The sequence below is a fragment of the Typopeltis vanoorti genome, chromosome 20, assembly GCF_054136105.1.
Source record: "Typopeltis vanoorti isolate ZY-2024b chromosome 20, IOZ_Tvanoo_1.0, whole genome shotgun sequence".
In the NCBI taxonomy this organism is placed as follows: Eukaryota; Metazoa; Arthropoda; class Arachnida; order Uropygi; family Thelyphonidae; genus Typopeltis; species Typopeltis vanoorti.
In genome coordinates, this window is record NC_143568.1 from 71321653 (window position 1) to 71347028 (window position 25376).

Genomic DNA, 25376 nt, shown 5'->3' on the forward strand with positions numbered 1-25376 from the left:
TTTAAAGCGAATAAAAGTTGAGTAGCTCTCAGATGTGAACTGTAGAGTAAAATACACAAAGATTGTTGAAGAAAAAATGAAAGAGATTGAGAACAGGAACCAAACCATGGAGATTCAGTGGCAGGCCTTGAAAAAAACCCTGATTGATTCAACCAGAGAGGCATATGGTGAGGTTGTCTGCAAGGATAGAAAAATCAGAACTCCATGGTGGACACAGGAAGTTAAAGAGGCAGTGAAGGAAAAGAAGAAAGCATGTCAAAAGTCCTGGCAAATAAGTCAGCTTTTGCTCTTAGAGAATACAGAGACAAATGTAAGAAAACTAAACACTGTGTAAAACTGGCTAAGCAAAAGTCATGGGAGAACTTTGGCAAGAACATAAAAAAACAAATATCAAGAAGGTGGCAAGATATTCTGGAGGTTGTTGAAGCTCAGATGTGGAGGAAAGAGTGCTGTATAAGAAATTAGAGATGATAAAGGCGACATGAAAACAGGAGAAAAAATTATCCTTGAAGTACAGAATAATGACTTTGAAAAATTGCTAAATGAAACAAGCAGTGATGATAGCATAGTGGTAAAAAATACTGCCATGGCATGCAGTCAGGAATACATATCCATATTTGAAGTAGAAAAAGCCATCAAAGGCTTGAAATGTGGAAAGGCAGCAGGAGTAGATGATATTCGACCAGAAATGCTGAAGTATGGTGGTATAAAAGTCTTACATTTCGATAATAGGGTATTAATCCGTCTTCTGGGATGAGTTGTTTATTATTACACGTCGGAAAATTAACTTCTCTTTTATGATCATTGTAGTTTTTAAAGTGGTAACTATTTGGCTTGTATAACAGTTGGAAAATTTTATCTATAAAGCATGTGATTTCGCATGTTGGCGAGCAATTCGTGCGTCCTTCATTTCTTTCTCCCCTTCAGCATGAATCGGCTATTCTTGGCACCAAGCCAAGCGAAGCTCTACAAAGTGTCGGCATACTATACTTAGTCTTTATTTGAGTTGTAAGTCAGCAGTTAGAATTGAAGGAAGTACATGAAGGTGGTTTTGATGTTAATCTGGTATCAGACAAGGATGTACGTTATTCCCTCTGTTATTCATTATCTATATGGATCACATTATGAAAGAAAGTGGTATTAAACCTGATATCAAAATTGGAGGTGTTAATCTCGGCTCTTTGCTTTATGTGGATGATGTTATACTTTTAAATAAATCTGCTACAAGTCTGGAAGATTCCCTGACTAAATTGAATAACTGTTGTAATAGATATAGTATGAAGATCAGCATTAAAAAGACAAAGACAATGAACATAGGCAGAAGCATTGAAAATATCAACTGCATTTTAAATGGAGAACCTATAGAACAAGTAAAACATTTCAGCTAGTTAGGCACGATTTTTAGAGAAGATGGTAAATTAAATATGGAAATAGACAACAGAATCAACAAAGCTGGTATGGTAGGAGGTCAACTGAATAAATTTATATGGAAATTAGCTGTGTACAAGACAGTGTTCAAACCAATTTTAACTTATGGATCTGAGAACTGGGTTAGAAGCAAAATACTTGACCAAAGACTAGAGACCACAGATATGAGAGTCCTGAGAAAGATTAGTGGCATGAACAGATGGCATCAATGACAATATCATATTAAAAACGAGGATATTAGAAAATTATTTTATATTGTCAGCATCCAGGAATGCATTAGCAGAGCTAATCTCGGGTGATATGGTCACTTAAGCAGAATGGGAGAGGAAAGATTAGCAAAACAAGTGTTTTCAGCCAAGTTGGCAGGAAAAAGACCTCTCGGTCTTTTTCCTGCCAACTTGGATTGATACAGTAAAAAGTGCCTTAGAAGACAGAAATATAAGACCTGATAATATTGGGGTCTTGACAGGTAACAGACTGATTTGGAGGAAAATTGTAGATAAAAAGTTAGTAATAGTGTAAATTTTTCATGTAGTACTATCATATCCTGTACACCCCTTGAAGGTACATATCTGGAATTTGATGATGACAGGTGAATAGCATCGTTAGGGCAGGAGGTTAAGAAAAAGGTGATAAGCGAGCTCATGAGAAGTACAAATCACAGGTAAGAAGGGTGATCAGTATAGAAAGGAAAGTAAAAACAGATTGAGAGGATGCTGTTCTAACTAGCCACAGAAAATCCTAAAACGTTCTTTCACTATGTGGTAAGTACAAGAAAGAACTGTGGAAGAATAACTTGAATGAGCACTGATGGTAGGTAACAGAAGCAGTTGAAATAATTGAATTACTGAGTGATCATTTTTGCAATAGTGTAACCATCCAAGCAAAGCTATTATAGTTTTAAGTGTGATACTGACTGAGAATGGAATTGAAAGCATTTAGGATATTGCTGAACCTTAATGTAAATATGGTCATTAGATTAAATGGAATGTTGGCTCATGTATTCCAGAATGTGCAAAGGAATTGTCAACATTTGGCCAAGCTGTTTAATTTGCATCTCAGCTGTAGTATCAAGTGATTAGAGAGTAAAAGAGGGCAGAACATTTCTGTTGCATAAAGTATACTGCAAGACAGAGGTAGTAAATTATAAGCCACTTGGTATAGTGCTTAAGATATTAGCTAAGTTGGTAAAAGGCAGAATTTGGGAATAGGTGGACAGGAATATAATACTGTATTTGAGTTTGTTGTGTGTGTGGTGGGGGTGGCAGCATGATTTTGTGAAGGATGGGTCTCCTTGGTAATTTATAATAAAGTGATAATTGAGTTAAAGTGAAGAAAATAGATGGACAGGAATATAATCCTATATTTGAGTGGAAGGGGGAGTCAGCATGATTTTGTGAAGGGTCTCCTTGTTAATTTACTTTTTTATAATAAAGTGATAATTGAGTTAGATAAAAGGAAATGGCTACATAATGATACCACTGGACTTTGCAAAGTACTTCTAGCAGATACCACATGGAACTGTATATTGAAGTATTGGAAATGGATATGAAGCTGGTGATATGAATGAAAAGGTGGCTCATGGATAGACATCAAAGAGTAGTAGATGGAGGAATTGAACCCAAGAGAAGACAAGTGACTAGTAGTATACTACATGGGCTCTGTACTTGGCCCCTGTAAGTACACTACTAGTCACCTGCGTGGTAAAGGATTGAAGGTAGGTGAGTATTATCCCTCTTTAAAAATTTTAATAAGGCCACATCTGGACTACAGTGCACAGATCTGGTCCATGGATTTCTTGAAGATGAGGAAGTTGTGGAGATGATCCAAAGACAAATGACTGAGATTTTGACAGGTCGGCAGAATACTTCCTATGATGATAGATTGCAAGTCTGTGGATTACAATGACTAGTTGATAGACAGATAAGAGAGAATGTGATAGAAACATAAGTTATGAAAGGGATTTTATAGGATTGACAGTTTTTTGGTATGCGACAAATTGAAAGAGCAGTGGTGTGAGGATTAGATTTTTTGTTAGGGGGGATGGTGAAATCGTGGCCACTGGTGGCAGTGAGTTTAAGAAGTATAATAGGTATTAGCAGAGCCGGCGCTAGGGTCTTTGTCGCCTGCATGCAATGTCTATCTAAGCGCTCCTGTAACAATACGTGTGTGGTTTTTTTTTTTACGGTAATAAAAATTTAAATTATTTGAAATTTCTTAAATAAATTTTGACAGAACAGCCACATGTTGGTTCACTAAGTGTAACGAACCGGGGGTGTTGACTAGACAGGATAATCATTAAAAACCTGAATATTCAAAAAATTCTCAAAAGTTAAAGCAAATTTTGATAAAGCCACTTTGCTTTAATCGTTGAATATAATGATACAGGGATTATAGCCTTCTCACCGACCCAAATCGCTAACAAAATTAAAATGAATTTTAATTAAAGTTAAATTTATTTGAACTAAAGTTTAAAAAATTCTTGCATTTTACAAGTTACTAAATTCTTAGTAACTTGTAAAAAATTTTTAATAATTTTTATAAGTTTAACTATCTTTTAGGATACAAAAGAAACTCGAGATAGATTAGAAAATAAGAAAAGAATTCAGAAATAATTAGAACATTTAATATAAGTATTCAAAAAAATAACATCTTTACAGAATAACAGAAAATAAATTAAATTACATAAATATACTTGAAATTTTTTTTAATTAAAATTTTAGAATTTTTGATTTCATATTCACAAAATTAGAAATAATGGTCTTAATGTCTAATTCCGCACATATATCATTTTCAATAGCTATTAACGCCAAACTAACAAGCCTTTTTTGTGACATACTTGTTCTTAAGTAGGTTTTAATAAATTTCAACTTGGAAAAGGAACGTTCACCGCTCGCTACACTAACAAGTAAGGTTAATAATATTCTTAAAGCAATTGAAAAGTTAGGGAAAGATAAATTATTGGACACGATAAAATTAAGAATATCAAAAAGGTTTTGAATATTTAAATTATTCTTCCGAAAAATATTCCAGAAAGTACATAACTCATCATATAGTTCTATTGCATTTACGTCTTTATTGTTGCCGTCCTTCAAGAGAATCTCTAAATCGTCACAATTTTTTTGTAAATCTTCGTTATTAATTTGTAGTAATCTATACAAGAAATCGAAATTATCATAATATGTTTTTAGTTGTTCAAAACGTTCTATTAACGAACACATTGCAACGTCTAGAAGTGTATAAAACACATTCACTCTAAATTTATCTTTTGGCGATTGTGGCGTTTCGTCATGATGCTCATAGTCAAATTGTCGTGTCTTCTTTCGTCGTCGGACTTCTGTACCAGTTTTAAATTCTTGTTCTCCATCCACTTCTTCACTTAGTTCTTTTGCCGTTTTAGAACTTCTTTAAAATTTGTATCCAATCGATACTCTTGTAAGAATATTTTTAAATTTTCGATAGATTCTAAAGCAAGTGTAATGTTCATATTTTTGTCTTCAAGCATTTTACTCACAGGGTTTATTCTGTTAAGTAAATCATGCCCAGTTATAAGAGAGCAAATAAATTTGTAGTTCTTTATTTTAGCACATAATGTTTGTGCTTCATGCTGAGTTTCTTTATTAAAATTTTCATTATTTAAAATTTCAAAAAGTGCATCGTAAATTTCTCGTAACTGATATCGTAGAGGGCGGATTCTCATCGCGTTTCTGATAGCTGTTTCAATGTTAATTTTTTTACGAACTTTAAAAGGATTGCCCAAGAGAATGAAAAGAAATTGTATATTTCTTGAATAATTGCAAAGAAACTAATTGTATCTGCATTCACTTTGACTGCATCCTTAATGATTAAATTTAGAGTATGAGCAGCACATGGCACGTTAAAAGCTTGAGGATTTTTTTAAAAGCAAATTTTGGAGCCCATAGTTTTCCCTTTCATATTTTCCCTATTGTCATGTCTTCAATGGGAATGTTTCATTTTTCCAGTTGTTCCATTACTGTTGCACATAAACAATGTCCTGTGGAATTTGATATATCTGCAAAACCTAAAATGTCTTCCCTGATCTTGACGATTCCATTGTCACAGGAAACAAAGCGAATAATAATGGTCATTTGTTCTGTTTTACTTACATCAGGTGTGCAGTCTAAAATTATGGAATAATATTTAGATTTTCGAATTGATAATAAAATTGTATCCCTGATTGCGTTACTTAAAGTTTCCAATATTTAATTTTAACTGTCTTTACTCAAATAGTGTATTCTATTGTTTCGTTGTAGCGCCCTTTCAACATGATTTTCCATAACGGGATCAAACTTCGCAGACAGTTCAACTAATTTTAAAAAATTGCCATTATTCCTTTCATATAATTTATCAGATGATCCACGAAAAGCCCTAGTTTTAGCTACCAAGGAATTTTATAATTTCAATGAAGCGTTCTAAAGCAATCCAGTGTTTCTTTTCCATTGAGTCTGGCAATCAATAGTAGTTTTGTTTTTTAAATTTTTATCAACTTCCTTCCATTTTAAGAAATTTTTCATGTGAGTTAAACTAGTCTCATGTCTATGCAAAGTTGTACTTACATTTCTCCAATCGTTATAACCTTCTACAAGACTACTTGATTCGGTAGGTGCGAAAGGTTTGCAACAAAAGCAAAAAACAGAATTTAAAGTTTCGGAATAAATGAGCCATGTTCTTGGCACGAGCTTACCATTTTCCATTTTTCTATTATAATATGTGTTGCCAAATTTATGACCATATGTATCTGGGATATATTATATTTTTCTTTTAAACAGGCCAATTAAAACAACTCGTAATTTTTCATCAATATTTCCCCATTCACCTGGATCTTCTAAATTTACAGGGACTAACAATGTGTTAGTTTCGTGGTCAACTACAGCTAAATCTTCTAACTGTTTTTCACTTAAATCATGCGTCTTGTTATCTTGTTTAATAGTTGCAATAGTACTTTCCTGAAAACTGGATGATATGCACGGTTCTTCAACTCTGATTTCTGATGTATCGAGTTGGTTGCAATCTGCATCAGAATATTTTAATATTTTAAACAAATTTAATAAGAGCTCCAGTTTGTTTCTTAACATCTGCTTCTTTTGCAGCATGATGCTTACGATTTTGTGCACTGGATAACTTTTTTTTAATTTTTGATTCCAATTCTATTTTATACCCACAAGAAAATAATAGTCCACACTGCGCTACTGTCAGTAGCCTACTGAGATGCGTACCATATGACTAGTTAACTAGAAACGAATGTTTTGTACGAAAATTCGTTTCTGCACATAAAAACCGTTCACCATTTTGCATTAGATAGACTGCAGTAGACTCAACATTCTGTAGGCAAGCATTTAGCCTGCTCTCGCTGCCAAAATTGTAAACAGCCAGCTGATCAAAGAGGCGGCAATATACAATTTTTAAAAATTTTTATTCAGTGTATCTGGCCTTATTTATTTTAATATTGATTATTCTAAGAATTTTTTGTTTTCATGATAAAAATTTTGTTTCTTAAAAATGAACTTATGAACGGTGCCCCAGCGGCAGCGCCCCCATCGTAGCGCTGCCCGCATGCTCTGCATACCCGCTTCCGCTGGCCCTGGGTATTAGGTGTATAATGATTAGAATGGGCCTTTCACAATCAGTCTTTGATTCTGTGGAGATGCCCAAGAAAATAAGAAGACACGATTGTATTTTGGTAGAATTGAAATTAACTAAATTATCTTCATCCCATTCAAGAATTATGAGGAGATCAGTGTTGAAGACACTGGTTATGGTGCTTCTTGAAACTTGAATCATTTGAGCACTATAAGGTATAACAGGAATTGGTGCACTGTCATCAACAAAAAAAGAAAAAGAAGAAAGAACCACTGATGTTATCAAAACAATCTCCTCATACCACTTTTTTTTTCAAAAAAAAAAGCAGTAGCCATCTTCTCTCATAGTACTTTTTTTCAAAACGTGCTATGAGAGAAGACAGCTACTGCTTTGTTCAAAGCAAGCATTTTTTCATCCATAGCCTATACAGAATGAGTATCTGTTGCATTTTAACTTTAAAAATGAAAAGTTTATTTTTCATTTTAAAATAGTTATGTTCAAAAACCTTAACTTTTTTATATTTCTTTATTTGTTCTGTTGCTAATACATTATTAATGTGTTTTAAAACCTGTGTATTGTATTAGTGCCATGTGAACAAAAGATAAAAGAAGAAATTAACCAAATGGATGTAGACAGAATAAAAGAGGATGAGAGGAAGTTAGCTTAATGTGATTGTGGACTGTGATGTTGATCTGCATTTGCTTGCATTTTTTACACATATGAAGAAATGAGGGGAAAGTAGTTCAGTAAAACAGTAGTCCATGAAAACACCTAGATAAAAGGCATAGTCAGAAACGAATATATGTGATAAAGTGATTGGAGTGAGCCTGATGAGAAAATCAGATAATCATTTAACTGGATTTTCCTTTCTAAATAGTATCAAGAATTTTTAATGATGTTTTGGTTTATCACCCTAAATGTAAGAACAGTACACCAAAGATTGGGCAGATTTGACATTTGTTTAGAATTATCAGATAATCATAATCACACCTCTATTATTATTATTATTATTAACATCCAACCTCCATGGAATCAGAGATTCATCGTGGGAGGTACACACTATTGCACACAATACTCATCCATCTGTGCCTGATGAATGTAGACACACTGAAAATTATTCAGTGTGTCTACATTCATTCATTCACAACACTCAGGCAATGCATTCCACTTACCACCAACCTCTATCCACCTCTCCCATTTTATGAAAAATCTCTTCCATGTCAACCTGATAACTCCTTACTAGCTTATATGTCTCAATATTCCCATCCCCCTTTCCTCCTATCATGAGGCTTTGCAACTTACATTCTCTCAATCTGTCCTCGTTCTCCACATTCCAAAGACCACTGACCACCTTTGTGAATCTTCTGTGTACCCTTTCCAACATATCCTCGTCACCATGAAAACCCAGTGATCAAATCCACATGAGGCCTGATCAAGGCCTTATACAATGGCATCATAACCTCTTTAATTTTGCATGTCAGGGTTCTCCGCATCATTACCATTATTCAATGTGGTCCCTGAATTTCAGGTCCTTGTCCACCACCACTCCCAAATCTCTCATTTTTTCTACCTCCTTTAAAGTTTCCTCACCAAGTGTATACTTTGCATCCTATCATTGCTTACCAAATTTCAAAACCATGCACTTTGCAACATTGAACTGAAAGTTCCACTTACTTGCCCATTCATGCAACCTATTCATGTCCTCCTGCAAGGCCATAACATCTGCTTGACTCTGCATTGCTTTCCCTAATTTTGCATCATCTGCATATCATTAGTTAAACCCATCCCAATATCATTAATATACAAATTGAACAACAATGGTCCCAAAACTGACCCCTGCAGTACACCACTAGTGACCTTCCTCTTATGGGATACTGCACCTCACTATACAACTTTCTGATACCTATCTGACAGCCAGTCACTGATCCATCAATCCAATTCAGGAGTCTGTTATCCAATCCCATCTATTTCAATTTAATAGTTTAGGACCGATTTGTCTGTATCTCTTGCTCATTTCGTCCTCATGTCCAACTCCTGAATTATCCTGTTCATTCTCCCTCCTGGATAGCAGACCTTATGGTTTCTCTCATTATCTAATGCTCTAAATGGAATCTCAGTACACTGTCATCCTGGAGTCATTCATCACCTCTTTTACCCTTTTTTTATTTCATTCTATTATTTTGCACTTTCATTAGTTTCCACTAAATGTCTCGTATCACTCCACATATTCCTCATTTCATTTTTCATTTTCAACAACTGTTTCATCAAATTCTTATGTTCACTCTAAATTAATTAATGAATTTCATGAGTTTGAGAGGAATAATGATGAAACATCTTTAAAAATCATTTATCCAGTATATCCTAGTTCACAAAATTTGCAGAAGTTTTGTTATTTATGTGTGTACCTTCTTTATTTTCTTATATTAGAATTTATATTTAAAAGCAGTATTTTGGAAAATAATGTTATGCTAAAGAATTCTTGCCTGTAAAAAATAAAATTTGATTATTTTTGCTATCACATGTTCCAGCTGCTATTAGTTTGTATGATCTGATTCCCCAAATCCAAAGTGGGATTCAGGTTTATGAGCAGAATCATCACATTTCAGCATTTTGTTATTTTTTTTCCAGAAAAATATAGAATGCCAGTATGTGAACTTCTTACTGTGGGCTTTAGAATCAGTACATGGAAAATTCAGCTCTCAATCTTAAAATGTGCTAGTAAATTCATATCAAGGTAAGTATTTTTTTTTATTGCTGTTTTATAAAGTGTACTGCTTTAATCTATAGGCTATGCTAACTGTGGTTTCATAAATGAACTAGTACTTTCAATTATTCATCGCTTTTTTTATGATCGAGATTGAGAATTTGCATTTGTTCTGAGAAATCACCATTGTAAAATCATTATTCCAGATGAGTCTTTTCCAGAGTACTTGTGACAGTACTGATGGACAAGTCAATAGCCTTATTATCTCACAAAAATAGAACGTGCAGAATGGCAAGTCCGAAGAAGGTGATCATTTAATAGATTCATTTTATCTGAATCAGTTTTTGGATCAGATGAAATGATTCAAGGTAAATTCTAAAATGAAAGTCATCATCATCAAATTCTTGACATGTACCCTCAAGGGGTGTACAGGATATGATAGTACTACATGAAAAATTTACATCATTACTAACTTCCTATCTACAATTTTCCTACAAATCAGTCTGTTACTTTTCAAGACTCCAACATTATCAGATCTTATATTTCTATCGTCTAAGGCACTTTGTACCGTATCGATGCACCTATATCTTGGTCTTCCTCTGGGTCGTTTACCTGGCAACCTGGCAGAGAACACTTCTTTTGCTAATCTTTCCTTGCCCATTCTGTTTAAGTGACCATACCACCTGAGATTAGCTCTGCTAACACATTCCTGGATGCTGACAATGTCAAGTTCTTTCCTAATATCCTTGTTTTAATATGATATTGTCATTAATGCCATTTGTTCACACCTCTAATCTTTCTCGGGACTCTCATATCTGCGGTCTCTAATCTTTGGTCAAGTGTTTTACTTCTGACCCAGCTCTCAGATCCAAAAGTTAAAACTGGTTTGAACACTGTCTTGTATATATATCAAAATGGAAAAATCATCTGACCTGTATATCTTTAAACTGTATCATATCTACATATAAGTATCCATCAATGTCCTATGTAAAAATAATAATAATTGCTTACATACGTTTGAAACAACATAAAAACCATTTAACATTAAATATGAAGGGAAAAATGAAAACATGAAAAAAGATGAATTTCACAAGAAGTTCATTATCTTGGCATTAGTGATGCCAAGACAAAACTGGCATCACTGATGCTTAATATCATCTTGTAACAGTTGAGCACTGCATGCCTTAGCATTTAACTGCTTTTTACAGACCACTATGAATGAGCTTCTGTGTATTCCAAGTGGTTTCTTGCTAAGGCACTTTGTACCGTATCGATACACCTATATCTTGGTCTTCCTTACATGACTCTATACATAGGTATCCTATATTACCTCAGCTTCATTTTAGCCCTGGAAATCATCATTTATTGACTGTTGAAGGGTTATAACTCTGTTTCAACAAAACATGTACTATGCAGTACAATGCAGACTTAATCAGAGGATTCTTCTGTTAGTTTCATTCTAAAAATGATGCCACATTGTTGTTATTGAAGAAGTTCTACAGTATCATTAATTGCTATTGTATCACCATTTATTTTATTTTTAATTGCAGTCCCATAATTCATACCACATACAGTAGACATGTAATAGCAAATCACTATAATAAAATGATGTGCTAATATGAACTATTGAAGTGTCCTGTCCTGTACTATTTTAAACTTGTTATTACAATCAGTAAAAGGTCAAAATCTTGATAGTAGACAAACTGAATTTTATAGCAAGTGAATTACAATCAACAGACAAAGGAAATGATATGAAATCACACACACTGACATCAGAACAATGTTAATATATGACAACAGTGGTTCTCAAACTGGGTGCCACAAGGGTGCCACGAAATTTTGAATCGTTTATTTGAAAAAAGCAAAATATTCAATTGCCACAAATAACTAAATCAAAAACAGAAAAATTATATATTTTGATTTTAATGGATGAAGCATATATAAAAATTATCATTTTTTGTATCACTCTTATATTATATCCTGGGATTTCATTAGATCACCGCGTGTCATAGTAACTAGATATGTGACGGGAAAATGAACTAATGAATGGTTAGTTGTCCTGATATCTGTTTTAGTATTTCTCTGTTCACTGTGACAAGTATTATACATGATCATTTCCCCTAAACAAAAATCATGAGTCTTTTGTCATCGGTGAGAATAAACGAAGTACGATATTAAAGTCATTAAATTCAGTGAGTAGAGGTTTTTCTTATTGTTATATATTCCAACTATAACAAGAGACATCATAAACAAATGTTTTTCCTTTTTCCATCCGGAAAAAAAATTATTTACTTGAAATAAATTTTAAAATAAAATATTAAAGTTACATATGCCCTTCAAAATCATGAATAATTTTTCCTTAAAAAAAGAAGTGAAGATTCTGATGATCAAGAAATGTCTACTTGTAGCAAAGCTAACGAACCAATTCGCACTAATAAGTTATCAAAAACTGATACTTGCATTAATGAAGATTTGACTATTTTTAATGTTCAGCAACAAAAAGCACTAATGAAACAACAGAAACAGAAAGAATAAGTTCATGTAAAAAGGGAACAATGAAAAAGAATGTAAAAACTCGTTTATATCAAGAGAGCTATCTAAAAATGGGATTTACGTGGTGTGTTGATAAATTAATTCCCAGACCTAAGTGTATTTCGTGTGGTTTGGTTCTATCAAATGAGGCTATGGTTCAGTTCCTAGCAAATTATTGCGACATTTCTCCACAAAACATGACAACTTGTCGAATAAAAATCCTGAATATTTCGAAGAGTTAATAAGATTACAAGAAAAACAAAGTAAAAGTTTTGTAAGAAAGTTTACAATTTCCGACCGAGTTCAAGAAGCGAATTATTTAGTCGCTGAAATAATTGCGAAGAAAATGAAGCCTCATACTATTGGCGAAACCTTGATTCGTCCAGCCTGTTCAGCAATTGTGAGAACAACTTTTGGTGCTGAGGCAGAAGAAGAAATAAAGAAGATTCCATTATCAAATGATACTATGAGTAGACATATTAATGATCTGTCAGTCAATATTGAAAAGTCAGTTATAACCAAAATAATCGAATACAAATTTTTCAGTTTGCAGTTAGATGAGTCAACTGATATCGGTGGTAAAGCACACTTACTTGTTTTATTCAATTCATTGAAGATGATAAAATTATCGAAGAACTTCTATACTGCAAGGAATTCGAAAAAACTATGACGGGAAAAGATGTTTGTGATATAATGAACACATACTTTAATACAAATGGTCTATCTTGGAAAACGTGTGTGAGTACATGTACAGATGGTGCACCTTCTATGGTTGGAATTACAAAAGGGTTTGTTTCCTTTGCTAGAAAAGAAAATGAGAACATTATAACGACTCATTGCTTCATTCATCATGAATCATTGGTGGCAAAGACAATAGGCTTGGAATTAAAAAGTGTATTAGAAGAAATCATTCAGATGGTTAATTATATCAAGGCCACACCATTAAAATCTAGAATATTTGCAGGACTATGTGAAGAGATGCAATCTCATTACAAGAATCTTCTTCTTCATACCGAAGTAAGATGGCTTTCAAAAGGTCGCGTATCGGATCGTTTTTTTGAACTTAAAGAAGAAATATTAATGTTTTTCCAAAATGAAGACAAACCAGAATTCTATAAATTATTACAAGATGATTTTTGGTGTTCCAAACCAGCCTATTTAACAGACATATTCGATCATCTGAACAAGCTGAACTCCAACATGCAAGGAAGAAATGAGAATATTTTGACATCTACAGATAAAATTAAAGCTTTTAAAGATAAAATAAAAATGTGGAAGATAAAATTAAGCACCAACAATGTAGAAATGTTCCTTAAAGTTGCCTCCAGAAAATGTAAGAACACTGATCTGCAAAAGCTTATTTACATCATTTAACATCGTTAGAAGAAACAATTGACCATTATTTTCCAGACATTTCAGTCAATTTATACGATTGGATTCGAAATCCATTTGTAGAGTCAACATCAGCAATGAGTGAGTTAAGTCTTATAGAAGCCAAAGAATTAATTGATATAAATAACGATCGTTGAGAATGAAGCATTCAGAAATGTGTCTGAATTCATTTTGGATAACAGCTATGAAGGAGTACCCCAATTCAAAGCACTTAACATCTTATTGCAATTTTCTACATCTTATTTGTGTGAACTGGGTTTTTCTGCACTCGTAAATATTAAAACAAAGAAGAGAGAAAGACTAAAGGCCCTTGAAAATGAGATGAGAATGTCTCTCAAAAACAAGGCCTAATATCAAAGAAATATGCAAACAACATCAGGCACATATTTCACATTAAGTTCATATTTTATTATCTGAATCTTTATAATAGCTTTTGTTTTGTATGTTTTGGGGTTGTTTGAAAATAAACCAATTTAGTTTAAGTAAAATCTGGTTTCTTTTAAACATGCTTTCCTTCATATCTTTAGTATCCGTAATATCAATTTATTTATGGGTTATATATGCGAGTCTTTCAGAATCAATTAATCGGCACTTTACTCTCTATAAAAAGCAAATAATACTAGGGGTGCCGTGAAATTTATTTATTGATTTTAGTGCCGCCAGACATAAAAGTTCGTGTCAAAAACTTTGTTTATGACACGAACCATAAACAAAGAAAATGAACAAAGCAAATTACAACAAAGAAAATAGCAGGAAACCATACACTGATGACAGAACACAAATGATTAACAGGAACTAAACATAAATAATAAATAAATAAATAAAAATATGAAAAAGTATAAATACAAACAATAATGAGAAATGTGTGAAGAAGAAATTATGAAAATGCATTTTCATTTTATAATTCTATTCCATACTAGGAGAGTGAAATTATTATAAAAATGAAAATGCAGAATTGGTATTTAAATTTTGAAATATTACATAAATAAATATCACTTATGAAATCTCATAATGAACTAAATATGTGCTAACTCATTAAAATCAAAATTCTAAATTAGAATAGATTTTTACCTTATGGACAAATAGTCACACAAAATAATAAACTGCTACCTTCACAAACTTCATAACTTCTAATTAAACTTTGAAGTGAAGAAATACATTATATCATGCCACATTTCCTTAACTTACATTTCTAAGAGAATAGTATTATCAATTTATACCAGCTGTTCCATTATTGGATCTTAATCTGGTTAGGAAAGCTAACATGTTCATGCCAGCTGTGGCAATTGCTTTTCCATCTCCAAACCAAAATGGCTGTAGTTCAGATGATGGACAGTTTCTGTGTTCTACTAGATGGAAATTAGCTGTTCTTTCAGTTGGTCCAAAGTATGTAAGCTAGTAAGGATACTGTAAGCCCTTGTATTCCTTTTAAAATGTTAGTAACACAAGCATAGTCCCTCTCATACCAAGGCAATTTGGGAGAACTTATATTTCATTCATAAATAATTATAAAGACATTTGTTTTTTAACATTACATAATAATGAAATAATTGGTCACATTCATTATTACTTAATATAGTATTATGATCATTACTTTCATTACAAATATTTGATCCTGATACATCAATATGTTCTTTCTCACAGTTACTACTCAGTTTCATTTCCTTCATTATTTTCTATTATGTTTCAAACATCCCATTTTTAACCAGTGATTCATATTAAAGTGTTTAATACAAAAGAGAAAGAGAAATATTAATTTAATATTTTAATATTAATTATTATGGATATGGAACTGGTGATATGGATAAAAGGGTGGCTGATGGACAGATACCAAAAAGTAGTATATGGAGGAGCAGAATCCAGGAGAAGACAGGTGACTAGTGGTGCACCACAGTCATCTGTCTGTGCTTGGACTACTACTATTTAATTCGTACATAAATGATATAGGAAATAATTTGAAGAGAGATATTCAGTTGTTTTGCTGATGATCCAAAGTTGAGTAGGGTGATAATTAATCAAGATGATGTAGCGTTTGCAAGATGATTTATATAGGCTGACAGTATAAAACATAATGGATGTTAATTTAATGTGAATAGTGTAAAAAGTTGGCCAAGTAGTTTGCATATCCACTCTCCAGCCAAAAGACTGTGGGTTTGAATCCCGCCTGGGCATGGATGTTTGTGATTGTCTGTGAAAGTACTAGTAGTGGTGGTCAGTGGTAGATGGCTTTGGTGTAGATGAAGAAGATAGTTGCAGTTGGTGGAGTGGTGAAGACAGAGAGTTGTAGAGTAGATGCTCTCCCTTGATGAGTTCTTGGACTCCCTGGAGGTGTGACATAATAATAATAAATTGATGAAGCTAGGAATTTGGAGGCAGTACTAGATAGAGAGTTGAAGTTTAAGAGTTTTTTGCTAAAGTAGCCAGGATAGCTCACAGGATTACTTAGTTATTAAAGAACACACTAACAAGTAGAGATAAATGAGTTATCATTCCTCCTTATGTATGTATGTATTCTTATGGCAGAGTTCAGCTATAGTTCAATGTCCAATTCCTGTTTATAAAACTTTGATATGACCACATCTGGATTACTGTACTCGGGTCTGGTCACCTGGGTTTCTTGGGATGAGAAAATGATGCAGAGGACCAGAAGTGAGTGATCAAGATGGTGAGCAGTCTTTGGAAATCTTCCTATGAGAATAGATTGAGGATTTTGTGGGTCATAAAAGTTAGTTGATAGGCAAAAGATGGGGGATATGATAGAAGCATTTAAGTTACTTAAAGGATCTTATAGGGTTGATGCAGGGGAAATGTTTCAGCACTTGGCTAGGGGGTAGTCTTGCCAGACATCCTGTATTTTACGTTGAATTTTGCTGTCCCATATTGTATTCGTTGGGACAGCCTAATGTCCCACATTTAATAAAAAGATAAAATTATAAATATTATATTAAGCAATTATAATTTTCAATATTCTTTTCGAATAATCCAACTTAAATTGATTTGTAAGCCATAAAAACTGACAATTGAAGGGAATTAATTGTGTTTACAGTTTATGGCAGCGGCGGTCCCTTATAAAGATACATTGCATTTGCTTATTTTCAAACAGTTCTTATTTGGACATTGTGCTGTGTGGTATCGGTACAGTATGTGGATGTTATTTCAATAATTATTAAAAAATAATATTTTCGAATGTGTGATATTTGGTTAATACATAAAATATATAATTAAAGGTAAATTAATTTTCTTTATTATTATACAAAGGTAAATTAAATTTTGTTTCTTTCCTTAAGCCTTTAACAATGCCAAAATGAAAGTGCATTTTTAATAATAATTATTCAACAGAATGGAATTTTATTGCAAAAGGAAAAGATAACAACAAAGTTGAATGTAAAATCTGTAGATGAATGTTTAATATTGCGCATGGGGGACGATCGGATATTTCACAACATATTAACACTCAGAAACACAAATTGAGCATTTCTAGTTCCAGTTCCAAATGTCTTGATACTTATTTTGTAAAAACCAAATACCGGCAATGAAAAAAAAGTTATTGCTGCCGAAATAACTATGGCATTTCATGGCATAAAGCATCATCATTTGTTTTAGTCACCCATATCCCATATTTGGTTTTCCAAAACCTGACAACCCTACTGGAGGGGGGGCACAACAAGAGGTCATTCCTAGAAGTTGAGTAAGAATGTAGTTAGCAAGGGCATGAGTACTAGATTTTTCATTTGGAGAGTGATGAATGAATGGAATAGGTTGCTTGAGTCAGCTGTGAGTGCTTCATCTCTTAATGGTTTCAAGGAGTCGTATGATAATATTTTGTTGATAGTTCAGGCTACACTTCAAGATTTCTTAACCAACAACATAACTGCCAAAAAAAGTTAGTGTTATCTGCACATGCATAACCCATACATCTGTTCACAACTTGTGACACAAATACGATTAAACATACATAGATACGTTCACAGTGTGGGAAGCAGTAGCTAGGGACCAATACAATTTAAGATATGAATAATTCCAAAATTCAGCAGAGTTCTGACTGCTTGGGTCAAACTATTTGAATTTAAACTTTTAATGCAAAAAGTTTGAAACATGGCTGGAACACAATTGTGTTCAACCAGATGCAGTCCTAAGAGAGGTCAGTAAATACCTGCCAAGACATGTTTCATTTAAAACTTCGTTTAGATTCTTTAGTTATCGATAAATGGAAAAATTAATTACAAGATAGACCTATACTTATTTATAACAGTATACCATCAAAAATATAAAAGACCTGTACACGGGTGTTTTTTTAAAGAGTTTGAAAGTCTAGAGTAGTAGTGTCAAACACATGGTATATTGTATAAAAACTGAATATTGTAAACAAACTGAATAAGAATTCTGCAGTAGGAACTGATGGAATATCAGCACAGATGTTAAAAGAGTGTCCAGCTGGACTGGCTATTTTATTCTTTTGAACAGGCTATATAATTTGAGTCTCAGAATAGGGAAGATTCCACAGGAATGGAAAGAATGTATGGTAATTCCATTGCAGAAGAGTGGTGCAAAAACCAGATACTGATTGGTCGATCCAACTATCGACCAATCAGTATCTCAGGAGTAGTGGTGAAGATTTCGGAAAAATTGGTTAGGGCTCACATTCAGAAATGGTTTGATAGCGATCTCTACTTTGCAGTGAACAGCATGGGTTTACTAAGGGAAGATCATGTTTTAGCAATTTGGTCACATTCCATAATAATGTTACTACTGACTTTGACAAGGGGGGGGGGATGGATAATCATGACACTTTGGGATTTTGCTAAGGTTTTTGATAGAATACAACGTAGAAGACTGTTGCGTAAATTGAACAACATGGGACTGTATTTTGGACTATTGGCATGGATAAGAGGATGGCTCACTGACAGATATCAAAAAGTTGTGTATGGAGGGGTGGGTGAATCTGTAAGATTCAAGGTAACCAGTGGTGTGCCTCGAGGATCAGTCCTTGGTCAATTATTATTCAATCTGTATATTAATGACATTGGGAAGGATTTGACATGAGACATACAGCTATTTGCTGATGATGCAAAGATAAGTAGGGTAATCAGGAGTGCTGCTGATATGCAGTACTTGCAGAATGATTTGAATAGGCTGAAATTATGGGCATGTGAAAATGGCTGTTAGTTCAGTGTTAATAAATGTAAGGTCATGCACTTTGGTGTGATTAGATATCCGATGTCATATAATATTGGTGGGGTTATGCTAGAAGAAACTGATCAGGCTAGGGATCTTGGAGTTGAAGTTCAAGGATCATATAGCAAAAATTGTAAATACTACAACTCAGAGAATAATTGCAATGCTGAAACGAACCTTGACATGTAAAGATATGGAAGTCATTTTACCTCTTTACAAGGCCTTGATAAGACCTCATTTGGACTATTGTATGTAGATCTGGTTTTCATTGTGATTCTGAAACAGTGGAGAGAGTGCAAAGGAGAGTGTCAAAAATCATATCAGGATTGTAATACTGATTATGAAGACAGATTCAGAATTTGTGGTGTCTGTAGCTTACAAATTCTACAAACAGGAGAAAGAGGGGTGATATGATTGAGAATTCTGAAATGGTTATACTGAATTTACTAAAATAAAGAGCCAAAAGGCTTCACTTTGGTGATGCAAAATTATATAAATTAAATCGAGCATCATTTCAAAGCCGAATACAGAAACTATAAAAGTTTCGTGCAAAAATTGACACCAAAAAGCTTGCAGGAATGCACTTGCCGCCATACTACAAGTTGCCCTAGCTGAACCTAATAGGAAGCATGAACTCTCAAAACACCCGTATATTCGCCTCCTGTTGGTCCATTTTGAAAGATTTCACTGGTCTGACAGCTGTTTCAAATTCTTTGGTTTTTGTCAGAAACAGGCAGAAACCTAAGAGAGCAAAAACTCTCAGTACTAAGGCACTAGAAGCGTCAGAGAGGTGTGTTTTCTGTAAGCCAAAATACACAAAGTTATGGACTTACTCAATATTTAAAATTTTCACGAAGTCGACTTGTTGAAATTAAACTACATTAAAGAGGTAAAATTAAATTGTTTTTGGAAATTTTCTGAATTATGTTATGGAATAAAACGTTAAGAAAATGAAGATAGATATTTAGAAGTATTTTAAATCTCTTTTTATTTTACATGCAGCTTGCACTACTTCGAATATAAGCTTAAGTGGCCCTTATTTCTATTTGAGTTTGACACCACTGGTCTAGAGTATACCCAGCTGATTAGTTAATGTAATTAACAGGAAAATCTTAAGATCCCATTTAGCCTCCTTAATCCAGTGCTGCATCTGCTACACAGAACGTTTAACTCAGGACTGTAGGTATCTAGATCAAGAAATTCTAGGACCCTTGGCTTGGCACACTATTGTGATCCACATTCAAATTTCAAGTCTTACCACCTTATGCATTCTAGACTTTTCCTCAACATATAGACTGGAAATTATATTCTTGTTTAACCCACAAAAACATATTTCTTGGCATGTATAATTTACCTTGTAACCAAGTTTAAAAAAAACCCTCCATAACCATCTCTGATCCAGAGTATTTTAATAATAAGTTGATACACCTTTTTACTGCTTATATATGAGAAATATATCACTTCTGCATTAATTTAACCTTATCTTTCTGGGTCTGATTCCCACTAATAAGACCTTAATGAATGAGCTTTTTGTCACTTAGTGGAGCCTCCCACTGATGATGAATTGCTTCCCCTGGAGTAGAGAGGTTCTGCTCAGTGGCTGGTTTTTTGGTTGTTACTGGGTGGAACCACTGTTGAGGTTCCTGTCCAGGAGTGATGAGTTTAGCAGTGATCATTTAGGATCACTCAGTGAGATTTAGATTGATCTTGTGGATCACCCAGAGTTTTTGGATAGGTATTCCTGCTCTTAAACATACCTCAATAAAAGTCAAAACCAGTCTGGATAGTGACTGACCCCACCCTTAGTGCATAGCATTACGTATATCCAAAAGGAAGTATATTTTGTATTATGGATACTAAGGAAATGATGTCAAGTCATTAGCATCTATATATACAAGTGAACCTAATCATGAATCGTGTGCAAACTTCTTTGACTTACACTTGGATAAAGGATTAAACAAGAATATAATTTCTTCATAAATATAAATTGAAGTTATTCAGTTTACTTTTTGGTTGCTATCACTTTCACACACAATCTCACACATAGGTTCTGCAAGTTCTAATGGCACTTGCAGAACCTATAGTTACTTCAGTGCCATGTGTGGACTGAAGTTTGGAAGAGAGAGGAAATCTGTTGGTCTTCTTTATTGAAAATCTGTTCCAAAGCATACTGATACAGCAAGATGAAAGTACAGTTGAAATTAGTTATGCAAGTTTAAAGTTGTTGGAATATGTTTTGGTATCACTCTGCTGCTGTTTTTATTTGTTTTGATAGTTTTGGAAGATAATGGAAAAATAATTGGACACTGGCCTGAACAGTGCCTAGGAGTTTACTCATAGAAAAGGCAAACGCATACTATCAAATGCTGTGCAGTTAACAGTGAAGTAAGTAAAAGATATCACCAGTTAGCTAATTTGCTCTCTTCCGCATAGAATTAAGAATTTTCAGGAAGTTTTGGTATCACAAATATTGAGTTAGATTTCGTAAAAGGATCAGAGAACTTTTTGGACAATAAGAATGCTGTAATAAGATGCATTATTGTCAGAAATGGGGAAGTAAATGTTTACCCAAGATATTATCCATGGTAATACCTGATCTTATTACCATTTTGTCAGTGATCCCTTCAGCACTATAAAAGTTTTTTTCCAAAACAATCTCTGCATCTTTATAAACTCCACAGACTTTACAGCTTGTCCAGAGCAGACTTTTAAAAATATTTATGACTTGAGTGGGATACCCAAACATAGAATCTTTGCAGGAAACGCAATAGCTTTTTTCATTTGGCTATTAAATTATAGCAAATATTTTTCTTTTGGAGGTCCTTTAAAATTCAATGAGCTTATATATATTCACATAAATGGACAACTCTGTCTGATCTTTTCTGAGAATCTGTACATTATCAAAGTTTAGAGGAGGTGATGAGTGATAATTTTTGTAAGAAACAAGACAGTATACTATGTTTCAGCCTATTTGTAGGGTGGAGAGGTAGAGTTTTTAACATGTTTTAATTTGCATATGATATTTATGATGTAATGCTTTGACCCTTCATGAAGTTAGCAAGATTTAAAAGGATGTGTAGAATGCATTAGGTTTAGAATTATTATAAAATTAGATGCAAGTGTATTTCACCATCTTGTTTTTTTTTTGTTGTTGTTGTTTTCTTTAAAAAAAGTATATAAATGTTTTCCCACTTCAAGATTGCAGATAACGGATAATGAAGAAGGGGAAGGTATAGATGATAGGATGTTAATCACAATCTGTAGTCAACTATTTACCATGGTATCTCAAGCTTTTGGTAAGATGGAGTCTCTTTATTTTAGTAACATTATAATTTTATATTATTTATGTAGTTTTTTAATTAGTATATATCATTACATTAAATGTAATTCTCAAACTTTATCAACTATGAATCTAACATTTTGATTTTTTGATTATAATATTTAAATTTAAAAATTTTAAATAAAACTTACTGATGCATTTTGAATAGCTGGGAGTTGTCCTTGGGAAACACCTCATGAAGACTATTTGAAAGAATAGTGGAGAAGGAAGAGGTTTTGTAGCTTTGCAGTTTGAATGTCCAGAATTCTGGAAAGACAGTATATTAGCATGCTCTTACTTCCCGTTTAGGAATGGGCAAAATAACTTCCAGAGTACATTAGCTAGTTACAAGAATCTAGAATAATGTAGAGACAACATAAGATTGGTGTTAGTTCTGGTGCACAATTTTGAGTGCAGTCAGTGAGATACCATCAGGAGCAGAAAATTTGATACTTTCCATATTATTCTAGTAAAAGATCATAGGGAACATCCTACTACTCTAGATCAATACATTGCATTGTATTAATTTTGGTGTGGTAGGAGGAAATATTTGTATGATTTAACTTATATTTTTTTCCATCTGGCAAGCAAAGGACCAGCTGACATCCAGCTATATTCCCTTTTATAGACAGGAACTATGAGAGCTCTACTCCAATCATCTGGAATTTGGCCCTCTGAATTATGCAGTGTAGCCACTGCAAAACTTTTATACTTCCATATTTGAGCATTTCTGGTCAAATATCATCTACTCCATCTACTGCCTTTCTACATTTCAAGTTTTTAATGGCTTTTCTACCTCAAGTATTGATATGTACTCCTGTTTACATTTCTCTTGAAAATTTTTTACCATAGATCTATCACATCCTGTTTCATTTAACAGACTTTCAAAGTAATTACTCCAGGCATCTAGGTTTTCTTTATCTTCAATTTTCATGTCACCTTTATCATCTATGATTCCTTTTACAATACTCTTTTCTACATTTCTAAACTTTTTCAATAGCCATCAGAACATTTTTCCACCTTTGCAATATTTGCCTTCTAAATTCTTACCAGTCTTCCCATGACTTTTGTTTAGCTACTTTCACACACAGCTTATCTCTTCCATTTTTCTCTGTATTCTTTCAGAGCATCTGCCAACTTATTTTGTGCGTGTGTGCAGAGAGTGGTCCTCTGTGACCGCACAAGCACATGCACACACAAAATTAAAACCAAATGACATCATAAACTTGATCAAATTCATAATATCAGCTAACTTCTTTAAGTTCAACAACAACATATATGTTCAAATTTTTGGTCTCCCTATGGGCCAAAACATCAGTGGACAACTAGCAGAATTATTCCTGGCACACATAGAATTACTCCTACTCCATCCCCCGGCATCACCTTTTATGGCAGATACATGGACGACATTCTATGCATTGGAGAACCTACACACATCACCACCTTACAAACATCCCTTAACAATTACAGCAACAGACTAAAATTCACCATGGAAACTGAACAGAACAAATCCATCAATTTCTTAAACCTGACATTAATCAGAACTAACAACAAAATATGCCACAAACTCACACATATCGAACACTACCTTCATTTCAGTTAAAAAATCGGTCATCCTATCACAATTTATAAATGCTTACAAATTCTCAACTAACCGTAATTATCTCAACATGGAATTAAATAATTTAACACAGATTTTTAAAATTTGCAACTATCCCACTGTTTGCGTAATTTATACTAATAAATTACGCAAACAGAACAGCAAAAACCCATCAAAACAACCCTACAACCAAAACAGACTTCGCAACACGTAAGATTATCAAACTGCCATACATACAAAACACATACAAAGCCTACAAATACATTTTCAAATACACTGACTATAAACTAGTATTCACCACGAACTAAAAATTAGCAAACCCACTAAATCTCTCACACACAAAGAAATGCTAGAACACCACAATGTAGTCTACAAATTTCCTTGCCAAAAAGACTGTGATCCTACACAGGTTCTACCATCAGGTCTTTATGGGCTAGACTACGAGAACACTTCCATGACTGTAACATCCCTATTCCAGAACATTTAAACACAAAAAAACACAACATCAAAAAGAAAAATAAAATACAGAGTACAGGGAAGACAGAAATAGCAGTTCACGCCCTCGAACAGAAACATACCCTGCAAATTGACAAGGCCATAATAATAGACAAACAAGACAACGAAACAATGCTTAGAATATCGGAAACAATAGCCATAAAATGTGATGAAAACTCAATCAGCGTCCACCAACCCTACCTAATTTCTGAGTGTTGGAAGCTCCACAACATAAAAATTAGGTCATGACGCCGACCAATAAGCGAAAACAAAAGTCCTTCTAAGACAGATACACCAAGCCGACATGACATAGCCCTGCACTTTTCCCAAAATGTTCCGATGACGATACATGATAGAAATGACTCGCACCCCATTAATGCTCTCCCCTGGCCCTGTTTCCCATACATCCCTTCCTTTTTCCCAAAGAAGCACCCTTAAATATAATAATATATGTATATATATTATTTTTAAAAAAAACCCGGGTTTTCTAATTTAATTTTTCCACCTTGCCTCAAAAAACCCCTCATGTTTCCTTCCCCCTCCCCCATCGGTGTAACAGCAGAAGCATGGAGAACGAAGACATCCTAGCATCCAAACGAGGCATGTGCAAAATTTCTTCCTCTATTAGTCTGCATATAATTACCTCTAAAATACACTTATAATGCCCTAAAAAATTCTTGAGTAAAAAGCCAGTGTATTTAAAATAAGGGACACTCCTAAACAGAAACAGGCTAATATAGCCTACTTTCGTTTAGGATTGTCCCTTTTTTAAAATGTCATGGACATTTTTACTCAAATCTTAAGGCATTACTGATGTGTTATAAAAACTAATATATGAAGAATAATATAGGAGGCAAAATTGACCATACCTTTTTTGGATGTTGTTGGCTATCTCCTTATCCCTATTTTAAAAAATTCTTGAGTAAAATGCCAGTGTATTTAAAATAAGGGACACTCCTAAACAGAAACAGGCTAATATAGCCTACTTAATTATTTTAAAAAAAACCAGGATTTTTTAAAATAATTCTCCCAACATTGCTTTACCCCCACTTTTCCCAAACCCAGTTCCTTTAACAGATTAACAGCAGATGAATGCATATCACTAGGATAAGGAGACACCCAACAACATC

The 25376-nt window shown here is 33.6% G+C and overlaps 1 protein-coding gene across 1 annotated transcript in view; it reads left to right on the top strand.

Annotated features, from left to right (window-relative positions):
* LOC150095553 (proteasome adapter and scaffold protein ECM29) overlaps positions 1 to 25376 on the top strand; it is a 691438-nt gene that overhangs the window by 659150 nt on the left and 6912 nt on the right. Inside the window, exons 45-46 of the mRNA XM_090409825.1 lie at positions 9658 to 9763; positions 22031 to 22128. Coding sequence (XP_090265951.1) covers positions 9658 to 9763; positions 22031 to 22128 — 204 coding nt within the window. The remainder of the gene's footprint in view (positions 1 to 9657; positions 9764 to 22030; positions 22129 to 25376) is intronic.